Source organism: Leptodactylus fuscus, chromosome 4, assembly GCF_031893055.1.
Source record: "Leptodactylus fuscus isolate aLepFus1 chromosome 4, aLepFus1.hap2, whole genome shotgun sequence".
NCBI classification, from domain to species: Eukaryota; Metazoa; Chordata; class Amphibia; order Anura; family Leptodactylidae; genus Leptodactylus; species Leptodactylus fuscus.
Genome location: NC_134268.1, coordinates 118,246,657 through 118,268,408, shown reverse-complemented (window position 1 = coordinate 118,268,408; position 21,752 = coordinate 118,246,657). Strand labels below are relative to the sequence as shown.

At 39.6% G+C, this 21,752-nt stretch overlaps 1 protein-coding gene across 1 annotated transcript in view; it reads left to right on the top strand.

Moving 5' to 3' along the window:
* The window catches only part of MYO10 (myosin X), a 206,429-nt gene that overhangs the window by 15,862 nt on the left and 168,815 nt on the right, over positions 1-21,752 (top strand). The window contains exon 2 of the mRNA XM_075270986.1: positions 9,515-9,613. Coding sequence (XP_075127087.1) covers positions 9,515-9,613 — 99 coding nt within the window. The remainder of the gene's footprint in view (positions 1-9,514; positions 9,614-21,752) is intronic.

Here is a 21,752-nt window from a genome sequence, read left to right as displayed (position 1 = left end):
CCCATGGTATGAGTTTAGGTAGACCTTCAATGAAGTGGGCTTTTCTATGAGGAGGGAGATAGATGACTGGGATAGAATAGCCATATGCCATCTACAGGTGACTGGAAGCAACCTAGATAACCTGTCACTAACACACACATCTCACAAGTTGGTGACTGTCACCTGATATATCTATGGACTGTAACCCTGAGATATGTCTGTGAGAGAGGGAAATTCTCATTGTAAAGGAATGATACTAATAATAAGGAATTATTTTGGACAAGGAATGATGTATAAGTGATAGCAACACATGTGCAGATCTCTGGAATTTGTTGGTGCTACATAAATAACCTAAAATAATGTAAAGAAATAATATAAAGCATTTATAAAGCTGTGCTATTCTAGTCCTCAAAAGTGACAGAAATATGACAGGGTTGTATGACATTCACAACACAAAGTCTGACTGGCAGCACTTAGAGTCCTTATACCTTGGTAACACTGCCATGTTCTGCTGAGGTCCTTCCATAAGACATTATATTACAGAGGGATTCCCCACTAGAGTGATGTTCTAAATGAGAATACATTTGCAGTAGAGCCTGTCAATATTTTTTCTGTTACATTTACAAAAAATCTAACGATAGATTCACATTAGCGTTCGGATTTCCATTTTTTGGGTGCACTTGGGGACCTGAAGTACAGAAACCTAATCTGTTTAAAAAGCGGTTGTCCGCAGAAACCCACAGACCTCTATAAAATATGGAGTGAAAAGTTCTGCTTGCAGATTCAGGGACGAAAACCCCGAATTTAGTGGAAATGCTAGTGTGAACCTAGCCTGAGAAATAACACTTTCTTCTATGCTAATAGTTCATTATTGCAGTTCTGTACAGCTCAGAGGTTGGAGTACTGTATGCCTGTGTGTATTGTGATGATCTAAGAATATAAGAAATCTTCATTACAACAACATAATAACTATTACGGACAGGTAGACTGCCTTACTTGTTATGCTGGTTCTCAATCCAAACAGTCTTAACCTAAAGAAGTTGAAAAACAAGAAAAAACATTTCTTACCGGAAGGCAGTTACACCTGAGGCCTTTCTTCCCTCCCTGAAGAAACAGCTCTTTTAAGAAATCTTAAACATGGTTTATGGCATTCAGTTCTTTTATGTGACTGATCATCATAATGTTAAACTCTATAAAATGCATTTTATTCATCCAAAAGTAGTGGGGTAAATATATTGGTGGAAAATATTGTACAAATACATCAATCTGTATAACTGATTATAGTATGAGAATAGTTTGTGTACATTGACTTTAGATTAGTTTTCAACTCTGCTGGTGATACTCAAAAATTCCATAAAACTCCACTGACCATAGTATTAGTAATAATACTCAGTTATGGTTCCTTATATTTTGACTTTCAAACATGATTGTGTAATGTTTACGTGTTTTTTACTGGGGTATTTTTCTATATGGTCCACTGAGCATACTGGTTGTTCATCAGACATGCCCGAAATCACCCTTTAGTGACTATAACCTTGTGCTATAAATGAGTTGATTTTTTAGATAGATACTGGTTAGTCTAGTTCTATTGTCATATCTTGCCTACTCTTGATACACTTGTCCACCCATACGTAATAGCTGCTAACATAACAAACAGAAAAGCACAACAATAGAATCTGCCTCTGCATGCCCGAAACAGTTTTCACCTATATCATATATGTATTATTTTAATGCTCAATAAACAACAGCAATAGACTTTAAAAGAAAAACTACTTTTTACATTCGTGCCATTGCAATATCCAACTGAAATCGTCAGATGAAAAAATCCTACATACGGCTTTTCCGTCGGCCACTTTCAGTTTACAAACAGTGAACACCTGATGGACTCCATTACAGTCAATGGGGTCCATCTATCCCTGTATGTAACCACTATATTAGCGGTCCACAACTGCAAAAGGTATTAACAACCATGAAAAATGCCTCCCACCTGGATAATGCAATCCAACTACTTTTAGTCTCTAGCCCAAAAATACTGATACTCCTCTTATGAAGTGGGGATAAGATGGCCAGTGTCCCTGTTAGATCTTTGTCATTCATTTCCATCACAGTCAAGTTCACGAGGTACCCATTCTGATAACAGCAACCCCATCTGAATCATACCCTAAGTGCTAGAATCTGTGTCAAAATCCTGCCACCTCCCATTGAAATTAATTGGAGCTGGTCATTTCCTTTTTCCGCGAGTGGTGACACCACCCTCTGGACTAGGCCCATTCATTTGGGCCTAATCTGAAGCGGAAAGCTGCGACGGAATGTATTCACACGGAACCCCGTGTGAACTAGCCCTTACAGTAAGAGGCTGTTAGGTCAGTGCCTCAATGTTCTATCAGCTGAAATATCATCTTTCAAAGTTCCATGTTGGACTTATTAAGGAACCATCAACACTTAACAGGAAATCTACTACCTTCCCCAAGGATATTCCACTGGCGCCACTGTGGGATGCTATGTTCACACCTGCGTTGGATTTGCATTCTTCGGGTACACTTGGAGACCCAATGCGCTTAGAAAGCGGTTCTCCACAGAAGCTCATGGACCTCATAGACTATAATGGGGTCTGCTGGGTTTCCATCCAGTTTCGATCCAAAGAATGTGGAGAGAAAAGTCTTGCTTGTGGAATGGGGGATGGAACCCAGCCTTACATAGCACATAACATTATTCATTGTCACTGAAAACACTTTATTTACTTAACAGTCCTCAGATTACCACATGGACTTTAGACTTTCTACTCAATGGGACATGACTCAGGTTGCCTTCCATAGTTCTACTTGGCAAACACCATAGATGCATAGATAGTAGACATCTGGTGGAATACTGCTTTTAGTCATAGACCCAGCAGTCTACTATAGGTGCTGACATTTCTCTACTCTTCTCTAGTTTATTTATTGTTAGGAGTTTTAAACTTATTGCTTGCAGTGTAAGCATATACATGGTAGATGGTAGTTAATGTTCATAAACTAAGAAATTGTGTTGTTAGCAAGTATAATACTAAAGAGCCTGTCCATGGGTCATAAAAAGAGCATGGAGACACAGAACTAAGCTATATATGCACAGAGTTCTAGATATAATGGTGTCGTTGTCATCTTGGAAAAGCATGCAACACCGCAGGAAATAATTCATGCACAAATCTGTTTAAGAGAAAATGACTTTTAACTTTGTCTTTCAGTTATATAATATATGTATTTTCATTATTTTTGGAAACATTGCAGCATCTATTTTGCATGTTTTTCACTCCATGTTGTGAATCAAATGATCTTTTTCTGCATGGAATAAAAGGAAGTTGTGGAATGATTGGAGAGTAGTATAATGACCATATGGTGACATGCTATTTATTTCCACTTAATCTGTGGCATTCTGGACCATGGCAGTCACTTGTATATATACATGTCAGGCGTCACATTTCTTTCTCTCTTTTCCCTTGCACGTGTAGCAGAGTTCAGAGCGGTTTATGGCTCTTCAGAAGAGCATTCTCCTAATGTTTTCTTTCAAATACAAAGCGTGCAATAGAAAGCAGAGCTGCTATCTGCCGTCACCTGTCGTCCTCTGTCCTGGATAGCTTATCAGCACTATGTCACACCTGGCTCCTAGAACAGATTGTCTGCCTGCAGTGGATTATATCATTGTTATGGATCAGATTTCTAAGCAATAAAAACCTCACTGCTACATAGTACATCTTCTGTAGGCACTCACTGTCAGGCAAACACATTGTAATATCTTCACTACTGTTAAGGTCACATTGTCTACGCTCAGGTAAATAATAATTAAGCCAATTTCTGAGTCATGCTTAGAACTGAAAGTATGAGCTCAGCATGCTCTATGATAGTGGCCGGCTAGAGCTGCTGTACATCCCTGCCCCATTCCTGATGTATAAGTCCACTTTTTCTTATAGTCACCATATACAGTGTTGGCCAAAAGTATTGGCACCCCTGCAGTTCTTAACACAAAAAAGAGGCAAAAATGTAAACTTATGTGTGGGTATACAATCATGTCCAACAGTACAAAACTACCACACAATTGATTAATAAAACATAATAAATTTTATTAATACCTACTAAAACAGTAGAATCACATGACATATATGAAAGACAATTACATAATACAATTCTATTGCTATAAGCAAGTGGGGGTAGACGAAACTACATAGTACCAACTAGCCAGTAATAGGTAGAAAACAGATGGCCAATAACAGTTACATGAAGTAGGAATGGTCCTGGATAAGAACAACAATATATAATAATGTATGGTGCAGGATGCACCTAACCATAAACAGCAGTGTGACAAAGCCAGGAACCCAGTATCTCTCCTAGGTGGTATAACAATACAGTATTGCCATCTTACCTACCAACCGACGCGCGTTTCACCTGCACATAGGCAGGCTTCGTCCCCTGACGGGGGTGGACAAAACTATTGGCACTGTTTGAAAAATCATGTGATGCTTTTCTAATTTGTGTAATTAACAGCACCTGTTACTTACCTGAGGCACCTAACAGGTGGTGGCAATAACTAAATCACACTTGCAGCCAGTTGAAATGGATTAACGTTGGCTCAAGCTCCTTGTGTGTACCACATTGAGCATGGAGAAAAGAAAGAAGACCAAAGAATTGTCTGAGGACTTGAGAAGCAAAATTGTGAGGAAGCATGAGGAATCTCAAGGCTACAACTCCATCTCCAAAGACCTGAATGTTCCTCTGTCTACCGTGCACAGTGTCATCAAGAAGTTTAAAGCCCATGGCACTGTGGCTAACCTCGCTAGATGTGGACGGAAAAGAAAAATTGAAGAGAGATTTCAACGCAAGATTGTGCGGATGGTGGATAAAGAACCTCGACTAACATCCAAACAAGTTCAAGCTACCCTGCAGTCCGAGGGTACAACAGTGTCAACCCGTACTATCTGTCGGCGTCTGAATGAAAAGGGACTATATGGTAGGATATCCAGGAAGACCCCACTTCTTACCCAGAGACATAAAAGCCAGGCTGGAGTTTGCCAAAACTTACCCTAGAAAGCCAAAAACGTTTTGGAAGAATGTTCTCTGGTCAGATGAGACAAAAGTAGAGCTTTTTGGGAAAAGGCATCAACATAGAGTTTACAGGGGAAAAAAAAGAGGCCTTCAAAGAAAAGAACACGGCTCCTACAGTCAAACATGGCGGAGGTTCCCTGATGTTTTGGGGTTGCTTTGCTTCCTCTGGCACTGGACTGCTTGACCGTGTGCATGGCATTATAAAGTCTGAAGACTACCAACAAATTTTGCAGCATAATGTAGGGCCCAGTGTGAGAAAGCTGGGTCTCCCTCAGAGGTCATGGGTCTTCCAGCAGGACAATGACCCAAAACACACTTCAAAAAACACTAGAAAATGGTTTGAGAGAAAGCACTGGAGACTTGTAAAGTGGCCAGCAATGAGTCCAGACCTGAATCCCATAGAACACCTGTGGAGAGATCTCAAAATGGCAGTTTGGAGAAGGCCCCCTTCAAATCTCAGGGACCTGGAGCAGTTTGCCAAAGAAGAATGGACTAAAATTCCAGCAGAGCATTGTAAGAAACTCATTGATGGTTACTGGAAGTGGTTGTTTGCAGTTATTTTGTCTAAAGGTTGTGCTACCAAGTATTAGGCTGAGGGTGCCAATACTTTTGTCCGGCCCATTTTTGGAGTTTTGTGTAAAATGATCAATGATTTGACTTTTTTTTCATTCTCTTTTGTGTTTTTTCATTGCAAGCAAAATAAATGAAGATATTAATACCAAAGAGTCTTTGCTTGCAATCATTTTCTGGAAGAAAAGGAGTAGTATCTGACAGACTTGCAGGGGTGTCAATACTTTTGGCCAGCACTGTATATTATCACCTATGTCATGATTGGTGTGTGTAAATGTGAAAAATTATCTGTATATTTATTACATCAACCTTTTTCTAATCCCAGAGGTCATTACAATAATATCATAACACATCATATGTGATAACCAACTATGGGGAATATTAATATATTATTTTGTTACTATTTTGGAACAATGAAATGTTAATATTGTTTTTGTTGTTGCCAGATATATCATTGCATATATAGAAAGTAATTTGTCCATCTGTTAATATAAATCTAGGACCTTCTTCATCAGCATAAGCCCTTATAGCATGCCTAACTCCCTGAGTATATGTTCTAGACCAACCCTTCAAAAAGTACAGTGAACTAAAAAAAGTGGATCCATTGTTGTCTGCTTTTTTGACGGGCAGAATAGTAGAGTCTACTATACATGTTCCCAGCAAAAAAAAAAACGCAAAAAACAAACAAACAAGATACCTGGATCTCTATGGGACATGGATTCCCTGCCGATAGCCTCCATTTGCATCAATCTTTAGCACATCTGTTAACCCCTTCCCAGTTACAGTAGGCGTTTTTTGATTTTCATTTTTCACTCCCTATCTTTCAAACCCCATAACTTTTTTATTTTTCCATTCACAGAACATTATGAGAGATTAATGTTTGTAGGACTCATTGTTCTTCATATCGGCACCATTTAATATTATATACAATGTACTGGGAAGCTGGAAAAAATTCAGCATGGGGTGGAATTAGAGAAAAAGTGCATTTATGCACCTTTCTTACGAGCTTCATTGCAAAATACTGGTACTTCTATTACATGCTCCATACAGCAGGAGTGGCTCCTCCTCTTCCTGTGACGTCTGCCCGCGCTATAGACACAGCGCTGTTCTTTGCAGCCTATATTTAATTTCTACTGTGTCGTGGGAGCAGCCTTAGAGACCTGCGCAGTAGAGATGAATCATCGGCTAGAGAGCAGGTTTATAGTATGCGGTGGCAGTCAGAAAAGAAGGATGGGCATTCTGCAGGAGGAAGACTGGAAGGAAGAGGAGTTGGGTTGGGTCAGGGTTGAGTGTTGAGCTGAGCAGGTAGGGAAGGGCTATTAGTTGTGAGCAGGATAGCTAGAGAAACAGGGAGAGCGTGTATGGGAGGGAGAGAGGAAGGGTGCGAGTGAGGTGGCTAGTGTGGAAGTTATATAGCAGGAAGCTGAACCATGAACAAATGCAGAAGATACCAGGAGCTCCCAGAGACACCTAGAAATCACTCAAAACACTGCTAAAGATATATGGGTGCATTTATTAACTCATTAATAGCACTAACAGACCCCTTTAACTGATCGCGGACATTAGCGCTGGGTCTTTGCTGTAAAATAAACGACATGTCAGGAAGGGGTTAAACAAATCTTCTAAGTAGATAATAGAAATTTAAAGATGACCTTTCACCACCTCCACCAACTCTCCAGGTTCTTATTATCTGTTAATAGGTGCTGCTCTACTGAGTCCAATAGAATTACAATTTTTTTCTGAAGCTCCCAACATTCCTTCAAAATGAGGACAGTTAGTTTTGGTGCTTCAGATATAGGACTGTACTGTCAGATGGGCAGTGTCATACAAGAGCACACATGTGATTCTGAGCTTTGACACGATCCACTGATGGATCATTTATAGACAAAGTTACGTGTATGCACAGTTGCTGGAGTGCATTTCAGTTCATGGAGTGTACGGATTTACGTTGGATAAAGGATCAGGTTTTGAGGAATAATGTATAAATCTATAGTGACCACTTACATCCTAATGCATAGTCAGACTATCGGAGGCCTTGTATCTGTGCAGTCTATTCTATGTTAACTATTACTAGAGCAGTTGGTTGATTGTAAAGAAAGCCATAAAGTACAGCTGTCCACCACTAACTGAAATGGGCAAATCCACGAGGCAGCTGAAATTGCTCACTGTATCTATTTTGCTACTTTAATTTCATGTGCACGTGGATTTTCTTTTTTGATGGAACAATTCAAGGATACAGATGGTGGAGGGAAGCAATGACAGTCCACGTCAGTTTTCAATCCTTCTAAATAATGAACGTGAGGGCTCTATTCTACACTAAAGGCTGTTCAGGGAGTGCAGTTGTACATACATTTACTAGGGTTTCCTTGATGCTGGACCTGGGGGTTTCCGGCTAACATGATCAGAACCTGCCCTTGTCCCCGAGTTGTGTTGCCTCCTCTTACCTCTTCTGTATTCACAGGTTGTTTACCTTTGCTATGGTAAAGTCAGCCCCTCTAGCACAGGTAAATAGGTGTGAAAACAGGAGAGGAGGGAGAAAGGGGGGTTGGTTCCTATCATGTGACACAGGGTCAGAACCAAGAAAGCCCATGTGAATACAAGTATACTCTTTGGAAAATCTTTAATTAAATTGACAGCCAACCCTAAATATAAACACGTGCAAACCTTCTGCTTATGCAGTATTCTTGGGTGGAACATAAGCAGGCAGCTCATGACATTATGCCTTTGAATACACCTTTTGTAGAACAACAATTTATATAGGTCATCAGGGCAGGGAACACTTCCAGTACTTGTGATTTTAGTCATTTTATTCAGTTAAAACAAAAGGAACAAGGTTATGTTTCATCAGTAAATAATGCGTCATATTGACAATAAAATCACTGGATATTGTTAACATATAATTTATTAAACAATAGACGATAGGTGGATACACATCCGCTGATGAAATGAGAATACATACACAAAACAGGACAGCACATATACAGAGGAAATGCTCTACATGAAAGTACTGTACTGGACGTATGATACATAGATATTGTGTAAAACCTAAATGTTTGTGCATTTCCTTGTGGCTTGTTTTATCCTAATCTCTTATGGGTTTTAGTCATTAGGAAACATTAGAAAACTTAGAATGCATTATTACTTTTCATTTGTATCCCCTGGATATTTTTGCATAGGATTATAGATACATTACAAAAATGTATATGACTGCTATTTCAGTATATATGAAAATTCTGTAATACAATGTTCATTAAGTACTGAATATTATTCCGCTAAATAAATTGTCAGTTTTGGATAATCACTTTTTATTAGAAGGATCTCCAATAATAAACTGATCACTCAGATGTCAGTTCCAGTCTCAAGGAGAACCAAGCTGTAAATGTTTCTTTCCACATTCAGATTTGCTTTCAATTACTAGTAGTGAATCATCTATGATAGGAGAGCAAATATAAAGAGCAGGTGCGGCTCCTCCTCATTGTACAATTACCATTGAAATCAGTGGAGTGGATATGACAAGACCAGAAACGGCAGAATCCCGCATAATTTGAGTGTATGAAGGGGTCTGTGAAACTGGACAAAAAATAGGACATGACCTTTATTTTGAGAGTCCATTACAACAAATCGTCCAAATAATGGTCATGTGAATAGCCCACATTCACTTGTATTGAATTCAAAGCTGTCCGTGGTTTACTGAAGATACCCTAAAGAGTATTTGAAAATGGATTTCTAAACTAGATAAGACACCAATTGGAGAGGGGTTTATCATTCCAGGAGTGACCCGCGAGTGGCTGCCTATGAATCAGCCTCTTTGCCTGTTTTGGGCCTGAGTTTGACCTTTTTACCTAAATATCACTTTTACACAATAATTCTAACATCATTTCTTTCTGTTGCAGGGTACACAGGTTTGGTTACGGGAAAATGGACAACATTATCCAAGTTATGTTCAGTCCTGTGCTGGCGGTGTTGTTGTATTTAAGACATATTACAATCAGGTGAGGATAACTAATACTGTTTGTGTTATCCCTAATGTTCCTATGTATAAATGTCTTTATCACAGTAACGTGTCTTCTCTACTGTTACTCTTGACACAAAATAACCTTAGGTAAGTGGCATGAAATGACCAACTTTAAAAAAAAAGGTGTTTTTTGTAATAACGAGAAGACAGAGTAAAGCAAAAGTGGGTTTTTTTCAAATTTTGCCATCTTTTGCCAGTCATTTTGGATATTTCAAGCCATGTGTCTGGACTGTAGACATTTTCCATGTTCTTTTTCCTGTGCTAGGATACAGTATCCAGCCTTATTGTGTCATGCACTTTACATGACCATCTAGGAGGAGTTGAGGTGACGACTGCTCTCATCTGAATTCTAATAACCTAAAGAAAGCAACTGCCATGAATAGTATCTCTTCTACTTCCTGAACCTCGCATACACCATAACAGGGAAAAGAATACTATTTTGTAAATTACTCTTTAAGTATAGGTGGGTGCATTGTTATCACCAGTGCAACCATTTTAGCAGTTTTAGCAGAAGAAGAGACAGCAGGCAGACTGCTGAGAGAGGGAGATGGGAAAACCCCTTTAAGGCTATGTTCAAACTAGTGCTCACTGCCTGTTTGGAGTTTCTGTCTATGCAGTAGTCTATGGGGTTCGTGGGTAATTGCTTTTTAAGTGTGTTACCATTCAGTTTTTCAGGTCCCCAAGTGGACCCAAAGAACGTAAAGCCAAACACTAGTGTGAACCTAGCATATCTATTTACTAGATTAACCTTTTCTGGGTAGGTTAAATAACACTGATCACCAAACATTTTGTGCCTGCCTTTGACTTTTGTAATGCCACAAATAAGTTGCAATTGCAGCATCACAAGGAGGGGGGGGGGGGGCTCTATGTCCCCTCATCATCAGCACCGAAACATCTAGGATGGATGTTGAACTTGATACTTTGAGTGTTATTTTATGAACACTAGTACAGCGCAGGCCGGGTGTTCAACTATGGAACTATGTTCCACCCGGTAGCCGGCGGCCGCCATAGCTGCTGGGTGTCTACTGTTTTATACAGTAGACAACCAGTAGTAATGCCCCCGGCCAGTGCCCGCACCAATCAGGAACATTAACCCTTCCGGTGCCTCGGTCAAAGACGTCACCATTTTTGCTGTGATCGCTGGCACCCAGAGTAAGCTCCGGCGCCGGCGTCACGTTGCTATGACAGCTGGGAACCTTGTGAAGGTTCCCCGGCCTGTCATTCCTTTGCTTCTATTGCAGGCTATGCTAGCTCCGGTATTTTGCCATGCATTGCAGTGCATTAGCATTGTAATGCATTGCAATAGTAATCAGACCCCCTGGGGTTCAAGGCCACTAGGGGGTCTAACAAATGTAAAAAAAAAAAAAATTAAGAAAAATTAAAAATATTAAAAGTTCAAATCACCCCCCTTTCCCTAGAACACATATAAAAGTACTTAAATACTGTGAAACACATACATGTTAGGTATCCCTGTGGCCAAAATCGCCTACTCTACAAATCTATAAAAATATGTTTCCTGTACGGTAAAAGCCGTAGCAGGAAAAAGAGTCAAAAGTGCCAAACCGCCATTTTTTTTACTGTTTTGCTTCTGATAAAAATTTTAATAAAAAGTGATCAAAGCAATAGACATTCCCCAAAATGATAGAATGGAAAACTACACCTGGCCCTGCAAAAAAAGACACCCTATGCATCCCTGTACACGGACGTATAAAAAAGCTATGAATGTCAGAATATGGCGACTTTTAGAAAAAGATTTTTTTAACAGTTTTGGATTTTTTTAAGGGGTTAAAATGTAAATAAAACCAGTTTTAAGTTTGTTATCCCCGGAATCGTACCGAAAAATAGAATACAGATGACATGTCATTTTGGCTGTACAGTAGTATATGCCTTAAAACCGAAGCCCGTAAGAAAGTTGCAGAAATGTATTTTTTATTCAAATCCACCCCATTCTGAATTTTTTTTCAGCTTCCAGTACATTATACAGAATAATTAATGGTGGCATCATGAAGAACAATTTGTCCCGCAAAGATCAAGACCTCATATGGCTCTGGGAGCGGAGAATTAAAAGAGTTATGGGGTTTAGAAGGAGAGGAATCAAAAACGAAAATCAAAATATGCCGTCGGCGGGAAGGGGTTAAACTACAATATCTAATAGTAATAAATTTTACATTGATTTTAATGCAAATCAGTTAATATGGCTTTTCAGCACCTTGTTGTTGGTTATGACAGGCATTTACACTTGCATAGTTCATTTATGAGAGGCAGATGGCATTTTAGGTTTCTTCTTTAAACACTTCTTTAAATAACGGAGGTATAAAATGAATTTTCTCTTGCATGTCGCCAGAAATCACATTACAAAGAGTGTTGTAGGATGAGTCTACCTTCCATTGTCAATGTATCATTGCTAGTAATTACAGGGGTCTATAGAGAGCTTAGTTCCCATTGTCAGTGCAAGCTGCATGCACATGTTTACTTACCTCTACTATGGTCTGTTTCACTTTCTTTATTGTTAGGAAAATATTTCCTTTCATAACTGTGTGGTGGATCCATGCACTATGTCATATGCAGCTTTAAGGGGCACTGCGAAGCATGTGCAGCTGTACAATTTCACTGGGCAGGGACAAGCTTTGTGATCTTTTTGCGTAAACCTCATTTTGAAGAAAAGGAATGTTTGTTTCGAGTCATGTTGTAACTACCACTATAGCAGCTAATATGAGTCCTGTGAACAGGACAGACCTCTGCTCCTTTTTTTTTTCTTTTATCTAAATATTACTCAAGTGAGTAAGGATCAAATTTATCCATTGCTGCCAGGGGGCGCCACATATTACATTCCGCACGTCATGTCATAACGATGAGTGCCTGGACATAACATGCGTCACCCCCTAGAGATCTAAACGTAGGTGGCTGTGGACAGGAGTGGGAAAGGTAAGTGAAAATTAGCTGTTACTGGCTGGAGTAATCCAGCAGGTATTGGCACATGGGGGACACTATATGGTGTGGGGGCCTGAAACAGGTGCTGTTATTGTATGAGGGCTTGAAACTTGGGGCCTAAGGATAGGTCATCAGAATGTAAGTGCTGGAACACCCCTTTAAACAAGTGTGAAATTTTTCATTTAGGCTCTATTCACATCTGTGTTGCAGATAAAATAGCGTAGCATGTAGTATAATTGTTTCTGGTAAATTGACACAATAATGGAAGCTGATATAGTAAGATCAGTCTAGTGCTTTTTGTATCCATTGTGCAACAATTCTGTCTCTGACATTATTTTTCTAACAAAAAATGTAGACTTACATTTAGAGAAACTGCTGAAATCTGAGTTTTTAGCAGAAGTTTTGGTCAGACACACCAGACATTATCCATTCGTTTACGCTATGTTCACACTAGTGTTCAGGTTTCCGTTCTTTGGGTTCGCTTGGGGACCCAAAAAACATAAACCCTAACCACTTCAAAAAAAGGGGTTTTACCCACGAACACTCGCTGAGCTCATAGACTATAATGGGTCCAGCCAGTTTCCTGCTTGCAGGACTTTTCTCTCCACATATTTTAAGCAGAATGGTGGAACGAGTCCCAGAACACTAGTGTGACCGCAGCCTTATAAGATAAGATAATAATCCTTTAATAGTCCCACCATGGCGAAATTTCAGTGTGTTACAGCAGGATGGATAATACAGATACAGGATAATACACAGTAAATATGTTACAGAAGTAGACCCACATAATATGAGAAAAGAAAAAAAAATACTAGGAATCCATAGCAGCTAAGGAAGAAAAAGAAAGAAGGAAGATTTCAGAGTCATTTAGTTCTCTGTGCGGAGTGGTCTCGCTTGGTCAGAGGTAGATTATGTAACCTGACTGCGGTTGGGAGGAAGGACCTCCGATAGTGCTCTATCTCACATTTGGGGTGCAGCAGTCAGTCACTTACAGTGCTGCCAAGTGCCGATCAGGTCTCATACATGGGGTGTCTCAAAAACAAAATGGAACAACAGACACCGAGCAAACCGTAGTGTAGTATTTTCAAAAGGAGGAGATATTTAGCAAAGGAGTGATGCTCACCTTGGGGAGTTCTGAACCTAATTCACAACTCTGTGAATGCGATGACTATATAGTCAGATGGAGCAGCAATGTTCCTAACACCTCGCTGGCATATAAATGTGATGTAGAAGGACCAGCAACTCAGATTCGGTGATAAATCTGGTACTAAGGAACTGCGCTCTCCTCAATGGTTAGTAAACACGGTTTTATTGGCAAAAAAACCTCACACAACGCGTTTCGGACATCAGACTACGCCCTTCTTCAGGTGCAATAGTTTCTGTACCGCTGGACTGATTAATCAGCCATACATGGGGTGGGATTTACTCTCCCGCGTAGAGCTCACCACGGACAGTATCCTTCTGTCACCCACCACCTGTTCTGGGTCCAGGGGCTCCCCAGGACAGAGCCGGCCCTTCTGATCAGCCTGTCAAGTCTATTTCTGTCCCTGGTTGATATACTGCTCCCCCAGCAGGCCACACCGAAAAAGATGGCTGAAGCAAACACAGTAATATGTAACATTAAAACAGCTCTTGACTGTTATGTCTACCGTAACATCTGCTAATTCTGGCAGATACATGAACTTGTATTATGTTGATAGGGTACCTGCTTGCAGATGTTTTGCTATATTTCATTACATTAGATACATGTAGTGCATTAAGTTCTGAGTTCAAGGTACCTAACATTATAGAAAGCAGAATCCTAAATTATTTCTTTCAACATCAGGGTTATGGTAACTTACAGGTATCTACTATACTGTTGATCTTCAGCTATATTTTACTTAAATATATTACCAGAGCAATAGTAGAATATGTAGTGGCATTATGATAAGGCCAGAACTAGGTAACAAACATTGGAATATTGGACATGACATTCATGCATTGTATTCACGTGGTGTTTTCTGCAGAGTTGGTTTTAAATATTGCACGAATTACAGAAAAATCACAGTACAGTTTTTTTTACAGTGAATTTGCCCCTTATTTGCTCACATGAACAATATGTGATAGAAAAATGCCACAGAAAATTGCATGTTTACGAATTTTTTTGCTTACTAATGGTAATGATCCATGAACATACTTGGAATATGCGATAAAAGATCCTTTCTCTGAACAGGCTCTCATGTAAAAGCTGCAGCTGTTATAAATCAACACCGAATTGCAGCATCTGCCAAAATAATTTACCTTATTGTCAATGACAATGAATTCTTTCATTCAGAAATAAGCCAGCAAACAAGTTCACATTATGTCTCGAGTTTCAAAAGCGAGACGTCTGAACGCAGTTCTCCTGTGGTAAACAGTGTTACTTTTACGTAAGGCGATTCTACAAAAGGCGTGATTGTCATCTCAATGTAATTAAATTGCTCAAAGTCAGTAGAATACAGTAGCAGAATGGTGTTTGTCTACCCTTGTGACTGTTCTTAATCACATTAGAACTGAATGCTTGCAGCACTTAGCCAGTCATACATATGAGATAACAGTCTGTTCTGCTGAAACCAGTTTTTCCCAACTCCAATATTGACTTTCAGAAGGGAGAGAATTATTAGGTACTGCCAGACACCTTTGCCAGCACTTACCTTCCAGGGGAAACAAAGATATTTTAAGGTGGCCATACACATGAGATGAATGTTGACCAAACTCAACCACATCTAAAATATATAGGAGGATTCTGACTTCCCTGATGCCAGTTGTTGAGAAGGAAAAATGTTGGCGTGTGGAATAGAAGGAAAAGCTGTTGGTTAAAAGAGCATATTGCCAAAACCTATAGAAATTGTTCACCATAGCTGTCATAGCATGGTGGGCAAGACAAGGGAAAACAGAAAGCAGGTATTTTCACTGAAAAAGTCATCAGAAAATATACCAGTAATTGGGGGCCCCATGTGGCAAAAACGGAAAAAATACAGCATTATATAGTCCCTGCAAAATGGATGCAGAAAAATATGTGCAGTGGACATACTGCAATTTCCAAAAACATGGCAGTTTTAGAAATTGTAGCATGTCATTTACAACTATGGAAACGCCAGCGGTTTCCCTATAGGTATAATGGAGGCAGAAACTTTCTGTAAAAGGTATTGTGGGAAAAACCGCCATGCAGCGCTTTCTTGCTGCGGCCCACGACATGGGGCCTTATCTATAATGTGATTTCCTAGCTTCCAGTAAATCAAGTGATTCATGAGGGTACACAAAGTTGGACCCCCTACACACTGTACATCCTAGTGATTTCCCACCTCTTTTAAGGGAATGTATTACTTATATTTTGGGCAACCATTTAATGTGTGTGGGGCCTCGAAACAGTAAGGGGGCATTCACACGATGTAACATGACGTTGATTCTGACATGTAAACTCGTATCAGAATCAGCGCTGCAAAAAAGAACCCCATTGACTTCAATGGGTTCCGTTTAGCGCGCGTAACACATTGAAATCAATGGGTTAAAAAGCCTCCCATTGATTTCAATGTGTTATGCACGCTAATCGGAACCCATTGAAGTCAATGAGATTCTGTTTTGCAGAGCTGATTCTGACACGAGTTACGTGTCAGAATCAACACCGCGTTACATCGTGTGAATGCCCCCTAAATGTCAGTGTAGATGAGGATCATGTATGGATGGTACAGGCAATGGTTTAGGCCCCACATACTGTAAATGCAGCATTTTCGGTTCCTGCATTTTACAGTTGTAACAAAATGAATGAGATTTCATTAATGCCATCCACTTGTGGTAGAAAACAACTATGGAAAAGATGTGGGGGGTTTTTTAGTTGCAGAATCATAAACATTTTCCCTATCTATTGAATAGGGGTGAAAAACACAGCAAAAACTTAATGAAAATATTTTTAGCTGCAATTTGCTACTGCAATTTGCTAATCTTGCTACAGTATGTATATACCTATGAGTGAATTGCCACAATTAAACCACCTAGTCTGCTGTGATACTGGGCCAGTTGTTTGTGCCTTAATGTGAAATTCCAGTATCGTATACATATGCTCAAATGCAATGTTTCAATACTTTTCAGTAAGACAAGGGATTTGCCAGCATCTTTGTCTTTCAGGTTCACATCTCATGACTGCCAAGCATCTGCTGAGGCTCCTTGTAAACAAAGCCCCTGGCAGATGCTGAATGGTTGAGCTATATATCCACTGATAACAATACTAGACACAGCATATGCTACTCAGGGCTCTTCATTCAGTCAGAATCAGCTTTGAGCCATCATCTAGATAGTGTTTCAAGGGTTAGTTTTTCTGTTAATATAGCAATAAATTGTTTTTTTTTCTTGTTTTTGTTTTTTTACTATAATATGGATGGCAGATTGTATAATAGATCTGCCACTGCCCTAAAATGTTGTGTTTTTAGGATCAGGTATAGGAACCTTCCCCAACCATGAGCTGATCATGGAAGGTGCACTTCCTGGATCCCCCGATGATCAGCTTAGTGAAACTGGCTGGCTAAATGTACATGGCAACAGAATGACGTGTGGACAGGTGACTGACTTCCAGACACACATGGGGCTGATTTTCTTTAAAGGAAACCTGTTACATTTAGCTTGTAGCTTGCTTTACAAGTGAGATGTGCGAACACTGTTCAGATCAGCCGATCCGAACAGCATGCTCCCATAGAAATGAATGGAAGCACCTGGCACGAAGACTTTGCCGGCGGCCGGCGCCCCCCCCCCCGCGCGTGCCGGCCGCTTCCATTCATTTTTATGGGAGTGTGCTGTGAGTGTGCTGTTTGGAACGACTGTTCCGAACAGTGTTCGCTCATCTCTATGGAGGAGCTTAGCACATTTATATATAGTTTTTTAGGGAAAATATTGTGTAAACCTTTTTTTTTTTTTTTAATTTTAATTCATGCTTCTGATGGACTTGAGGTCCAGTGGGTGGCCCTACTCACTGACTGTCAGCTGTACACATACTTATACAAAGAAGTTTGTTAAACACTAAAAAGACCACCCACTGGATTGAATCAAGAGTGAAGAGACATTGAAGTAAATAAATAAATAAAAGTAAGTCTGTTTCCATATCACCAGTTTCTGGTTAGCCATGTATTTTAGCTTCTTCTGCTCTAAAACCTGATGCCCCCAGATTGGTAGACTAGCTGCATCCATATTAGATATTAGATTATTTCTACCAGTATTTGTTTGGTGCAAAAGTGCCCACCTTTTAGCTATACAGAAAAAAGAAGGACAAATACAATGTTCGTCTATGTTTTTAGGGACAATGTCTTTTCACCAAATAAAAAAAAAAGATATAGTGAAGATAAAAAGAACAATATATCTCTCATTTGACAGCTACTCAATTCTCTGTGAACAAAATGAGTGGCTGTAAGTTGACAGCTATATTGGTCTTGATTTCCTAAATGAACGTTGTGTACTTGTGTATTTGATATATCTCCTTCCCCTGTCTTGTCCACATCTGAGCCCAGTTAGTATGAAAAGAAATTTTCATTATTTTGTGTGGCAATCTAAATATTTTATATCACATGGTGATTTATTTTGTTAGCTTAAAGGGTGCATTCACACTACTGATACGCTGCCTGATTCTGAACGTTAAAACACGTTCAGAATCAGCGCGTATAAAGCAGTTCCCATTCATTTCAATGGGAGCCGGCATACGAGCACTCCCCATTGAAATGAAAGGGCTGCTTTTTTCACTACGAGCGCTCCCATTGAAGTGAATGGGAAGTGCTCGCGTGTACGGCTAGCTCTGCTCATTCTGAGCCGTACACGCGAGCACTTCCCATTCACTTCAGTGGGAGCGCTCGTAGTGAAAAAAACAGCCCATTCATTTCAATGGGGAGCGCTCGTATGCCGGCTCCCATTGAAATGAATGGGAACTGCTTTATACGCCCCTGATTCTGAACGTGTTTTAACGTTCAGAATCAGGCAGCATATCAGTAGTGTGAATGCACCCTAACTTGTGTGATTTTTCAGTATTATTTTATATAACAAGGCAGACATTTTCTTATGCAGGAACTCTTTATTTGTTTAGCTTGCTTATATTACCATTGCTCATGTTCCAAGTAAGGCCCACAACCTAAATTTAGTATGACGTTTGTGTATGGTAAGAAACTGGAGGACCCATAGGAAACGTTCAAATACTATTGAGATGTTGTCCTCAGCCGACTTCAAAGCCAAGACTCTAAGGCTAAGGCCTGCTGTAGCGGGCCGCAGTGAACAAGCACTGCGGGAAAAACCGTGGCGGAAACGCATCAGTTATACCTATAGGGAAACCGCCAACATTTTCATAGGTATAATTGACATGATTTCCAGTTTTGGAAACCGCAGCAATGTGAGGATGGGATTTAACTTTGCAGGTACTGTTAAATACTGCGGTTTTTGTGGCAGTGTTTCTGCCGTGGCCAAACTGTAGTGTTTACATTATGTGGGGCCCAGGCCTAAAGCTATAATGCTACAATGCTAGCCCCTGAGCTATAATGCTACTCAGGAATAAAGTATCATCTACCCTTCAGGTCACAGTATGGATGTAATTGTCTAACAGAATGCTATCGATATCTATAATCTATATGGAGAATGTTGATCTACTGTAGAGACTCTCTTAGCCTTTTTTTCTTTGTTGTGCACAGTAACGCAGTATGTCTATTTTTAGCATACATAAAAACCACACAGACAACTCATTCCTCGGAGAACATGAATCACTTAAACTCTATGGTTTGGGACGCTTCTGTTTTATGTGTTCATTTTTCCACCTTTTCTGCTCTTGTTTAAATTTTTGTTGAAAAACTTATTTTCTTTATATTCCATTTGGTCCTGTATTAAATAATACCAAATGAAATAGAAGGAATTCCTATATTTTCTTCATAGTAGGCCATCTGAAAAGGTAACAACCGATCACTGCACAGCTGTAATTTTCCAAAATCTTTATAACAAATGAAAGATGTGCTGTGATTGGTTGCTATGGGCTACTGAGAGGGTTTTTCTACTAAATCCACTCACTCAGGGATTTTCTAGATGGTTGTTCCTTTTTTGTGATGCGGTATAGATTTTTTTGGGCCTCTTCACACGGAGTAAACGCGCGTGTATTTTGGCAAAATACACGTGTAAAAATAAGACTCCCATTGACTTTTTACACGTGTATTTTGACGTGTATTTTGACGTGTTTTTTTACACGTGTAAAAAGAAATGCCATTGAAGTCAATGGGAGACTGATTTTTACACGTGTATTTTTTACACGTGTATTTTGCCAAAATACACGTGCGTTTACTCCGTGAAGGGGCTCCGTGAAGGGGCTAAGAATACACATGTATTACACAAATTCTTTTATTTGGATAGATACAAACATTTATGGTTTAACATGTCTCTAATGGATGATGTCTTTGGTTAGTTGATGTTGATGATGTAAAGAAAATGCTTCCAAGGTGTCTCTCCGGCACTATTGTGGTTCCTTGATCATTGACTTTTCAGTATTGGGGTTTCTGCTCTGTGGGAAGTCCTGATTGGTGAGAAGACTGGGGTTTGTCTACCTTCTTGGGGACAGTTCCGGCCACTGATGTAGCGGTTGGATATTAGCCTGAATGGCAGGCCACATGATTGTAAGGGTGGCTTGCTGGAGAAGGGTTCTATGCTTATTCTGAGATACATCAAACTATTAAGGGGATTCTGTTTCTTTATAAATGTGGTATATTTGATGCCAGCCAGGCATGGATATGTAAACATTGGTGTTCATGAATGTACCCCATTGCCCATAGCCAGTGTCACATTTATTAATTTAGTATGTTTGGGAGTGAGATTGTAGGTTATTGTAGATTAGTATCTTGGACACGTGGAGTGCCTAACCTTTTCATTTTATTTTGGGAAAACAGAGTAAAGAACTGCCAACTCTGGTAATGGTATAGCTCAATAAACTGCACAAAGCCCCTGTGGAATGCAGATTCATTTATGGCCTTGTAGAACAAACCTAGGTTTCATCCCACAGGTCACGCAGTGCTAGGGAAGTCATTTAACCTTTGAACTAGCCCCAGAAGCAGTAAATCACATTCATGGTCCAGGACTAAATAGCCATGCAGGACAGTACAGAATCTCTCCAGATAGAGCCACAAAGCAGTGTTCTCATGAGGGTGGAACAGACATGTGCATTTGTGTAGCACTGTTTTAGAAAGGGATAGGAATACTTTTGTACTTTGTTAGTTTGCTGACTGCAGAAAGACCAACCAAAACTCAATGAGCTACAGATGTCAAATGCAGTCAAGATTCCAGAACAGAAAGCTGGAGGTCAGAGAAGACTGGATCTTTTGTGTGTCTGCTTAGCGTTTGGCTGAAGTCTGACTTCTGAATTTATGAAGTTCTTTAATGAATATTTACATTTCTATCTTTTAAATAAAACTGTGATTATTTAATGGTTCCTCTATAGTTAAATATAGATATTTGGGAAGGAAAGGAGATGCACATTGTAGCTGCCATAGAACTTGCCTAATCCTCTAATACTCCTGGCAGTCAGTCATATATACAAGTGAAAAATGTCCTGTTCTTTTTGATACTCACTACTAAACCCTTCAAAGGCTCCAGTTTATGTAGCATAATACATCACATGCTAATGTACAACCACCCGGAGGGGTACTGGAGGAATTGTGCTTTCACCTTAGTGTTGGGTTGAGTTTCTATTCACATTCATCTGTAGTTTCTAACACAGGCACAAGATTATCACTTGACATACATGATCCATATCATTTGACTGGACCATGAGCCTGCTATGATGGTGATACAACATAAAGGTCTCAATAGTATGTAGTGCGCAAGGCACTTTAAGAAGATGTTTTCACAACAGCATTTTTGGCTGACAATCTTAAAGCTCTCAGCAGTTTGCATTTTGTGTAGTTCAGTGAACTCAGTTTCCTTCTAAAGGCTATTTCAGGACTGAAGGATCTGGTTGTGATGTTCTTTATGAAGTTTAGGCAAAAAATATCCCATCAACTTCATGAACATGACACTGAGAAACCAATAAAATTACTTGAATAGTGCCAAGAAACATAATATATGTATATTCTAATTTCCTTAATATTTTTACATACTTGGCATCAGATTTTCTTAGAAGAATGAAAACTATAGCTGTACTGAATTATTACAGATTAGCACACTTT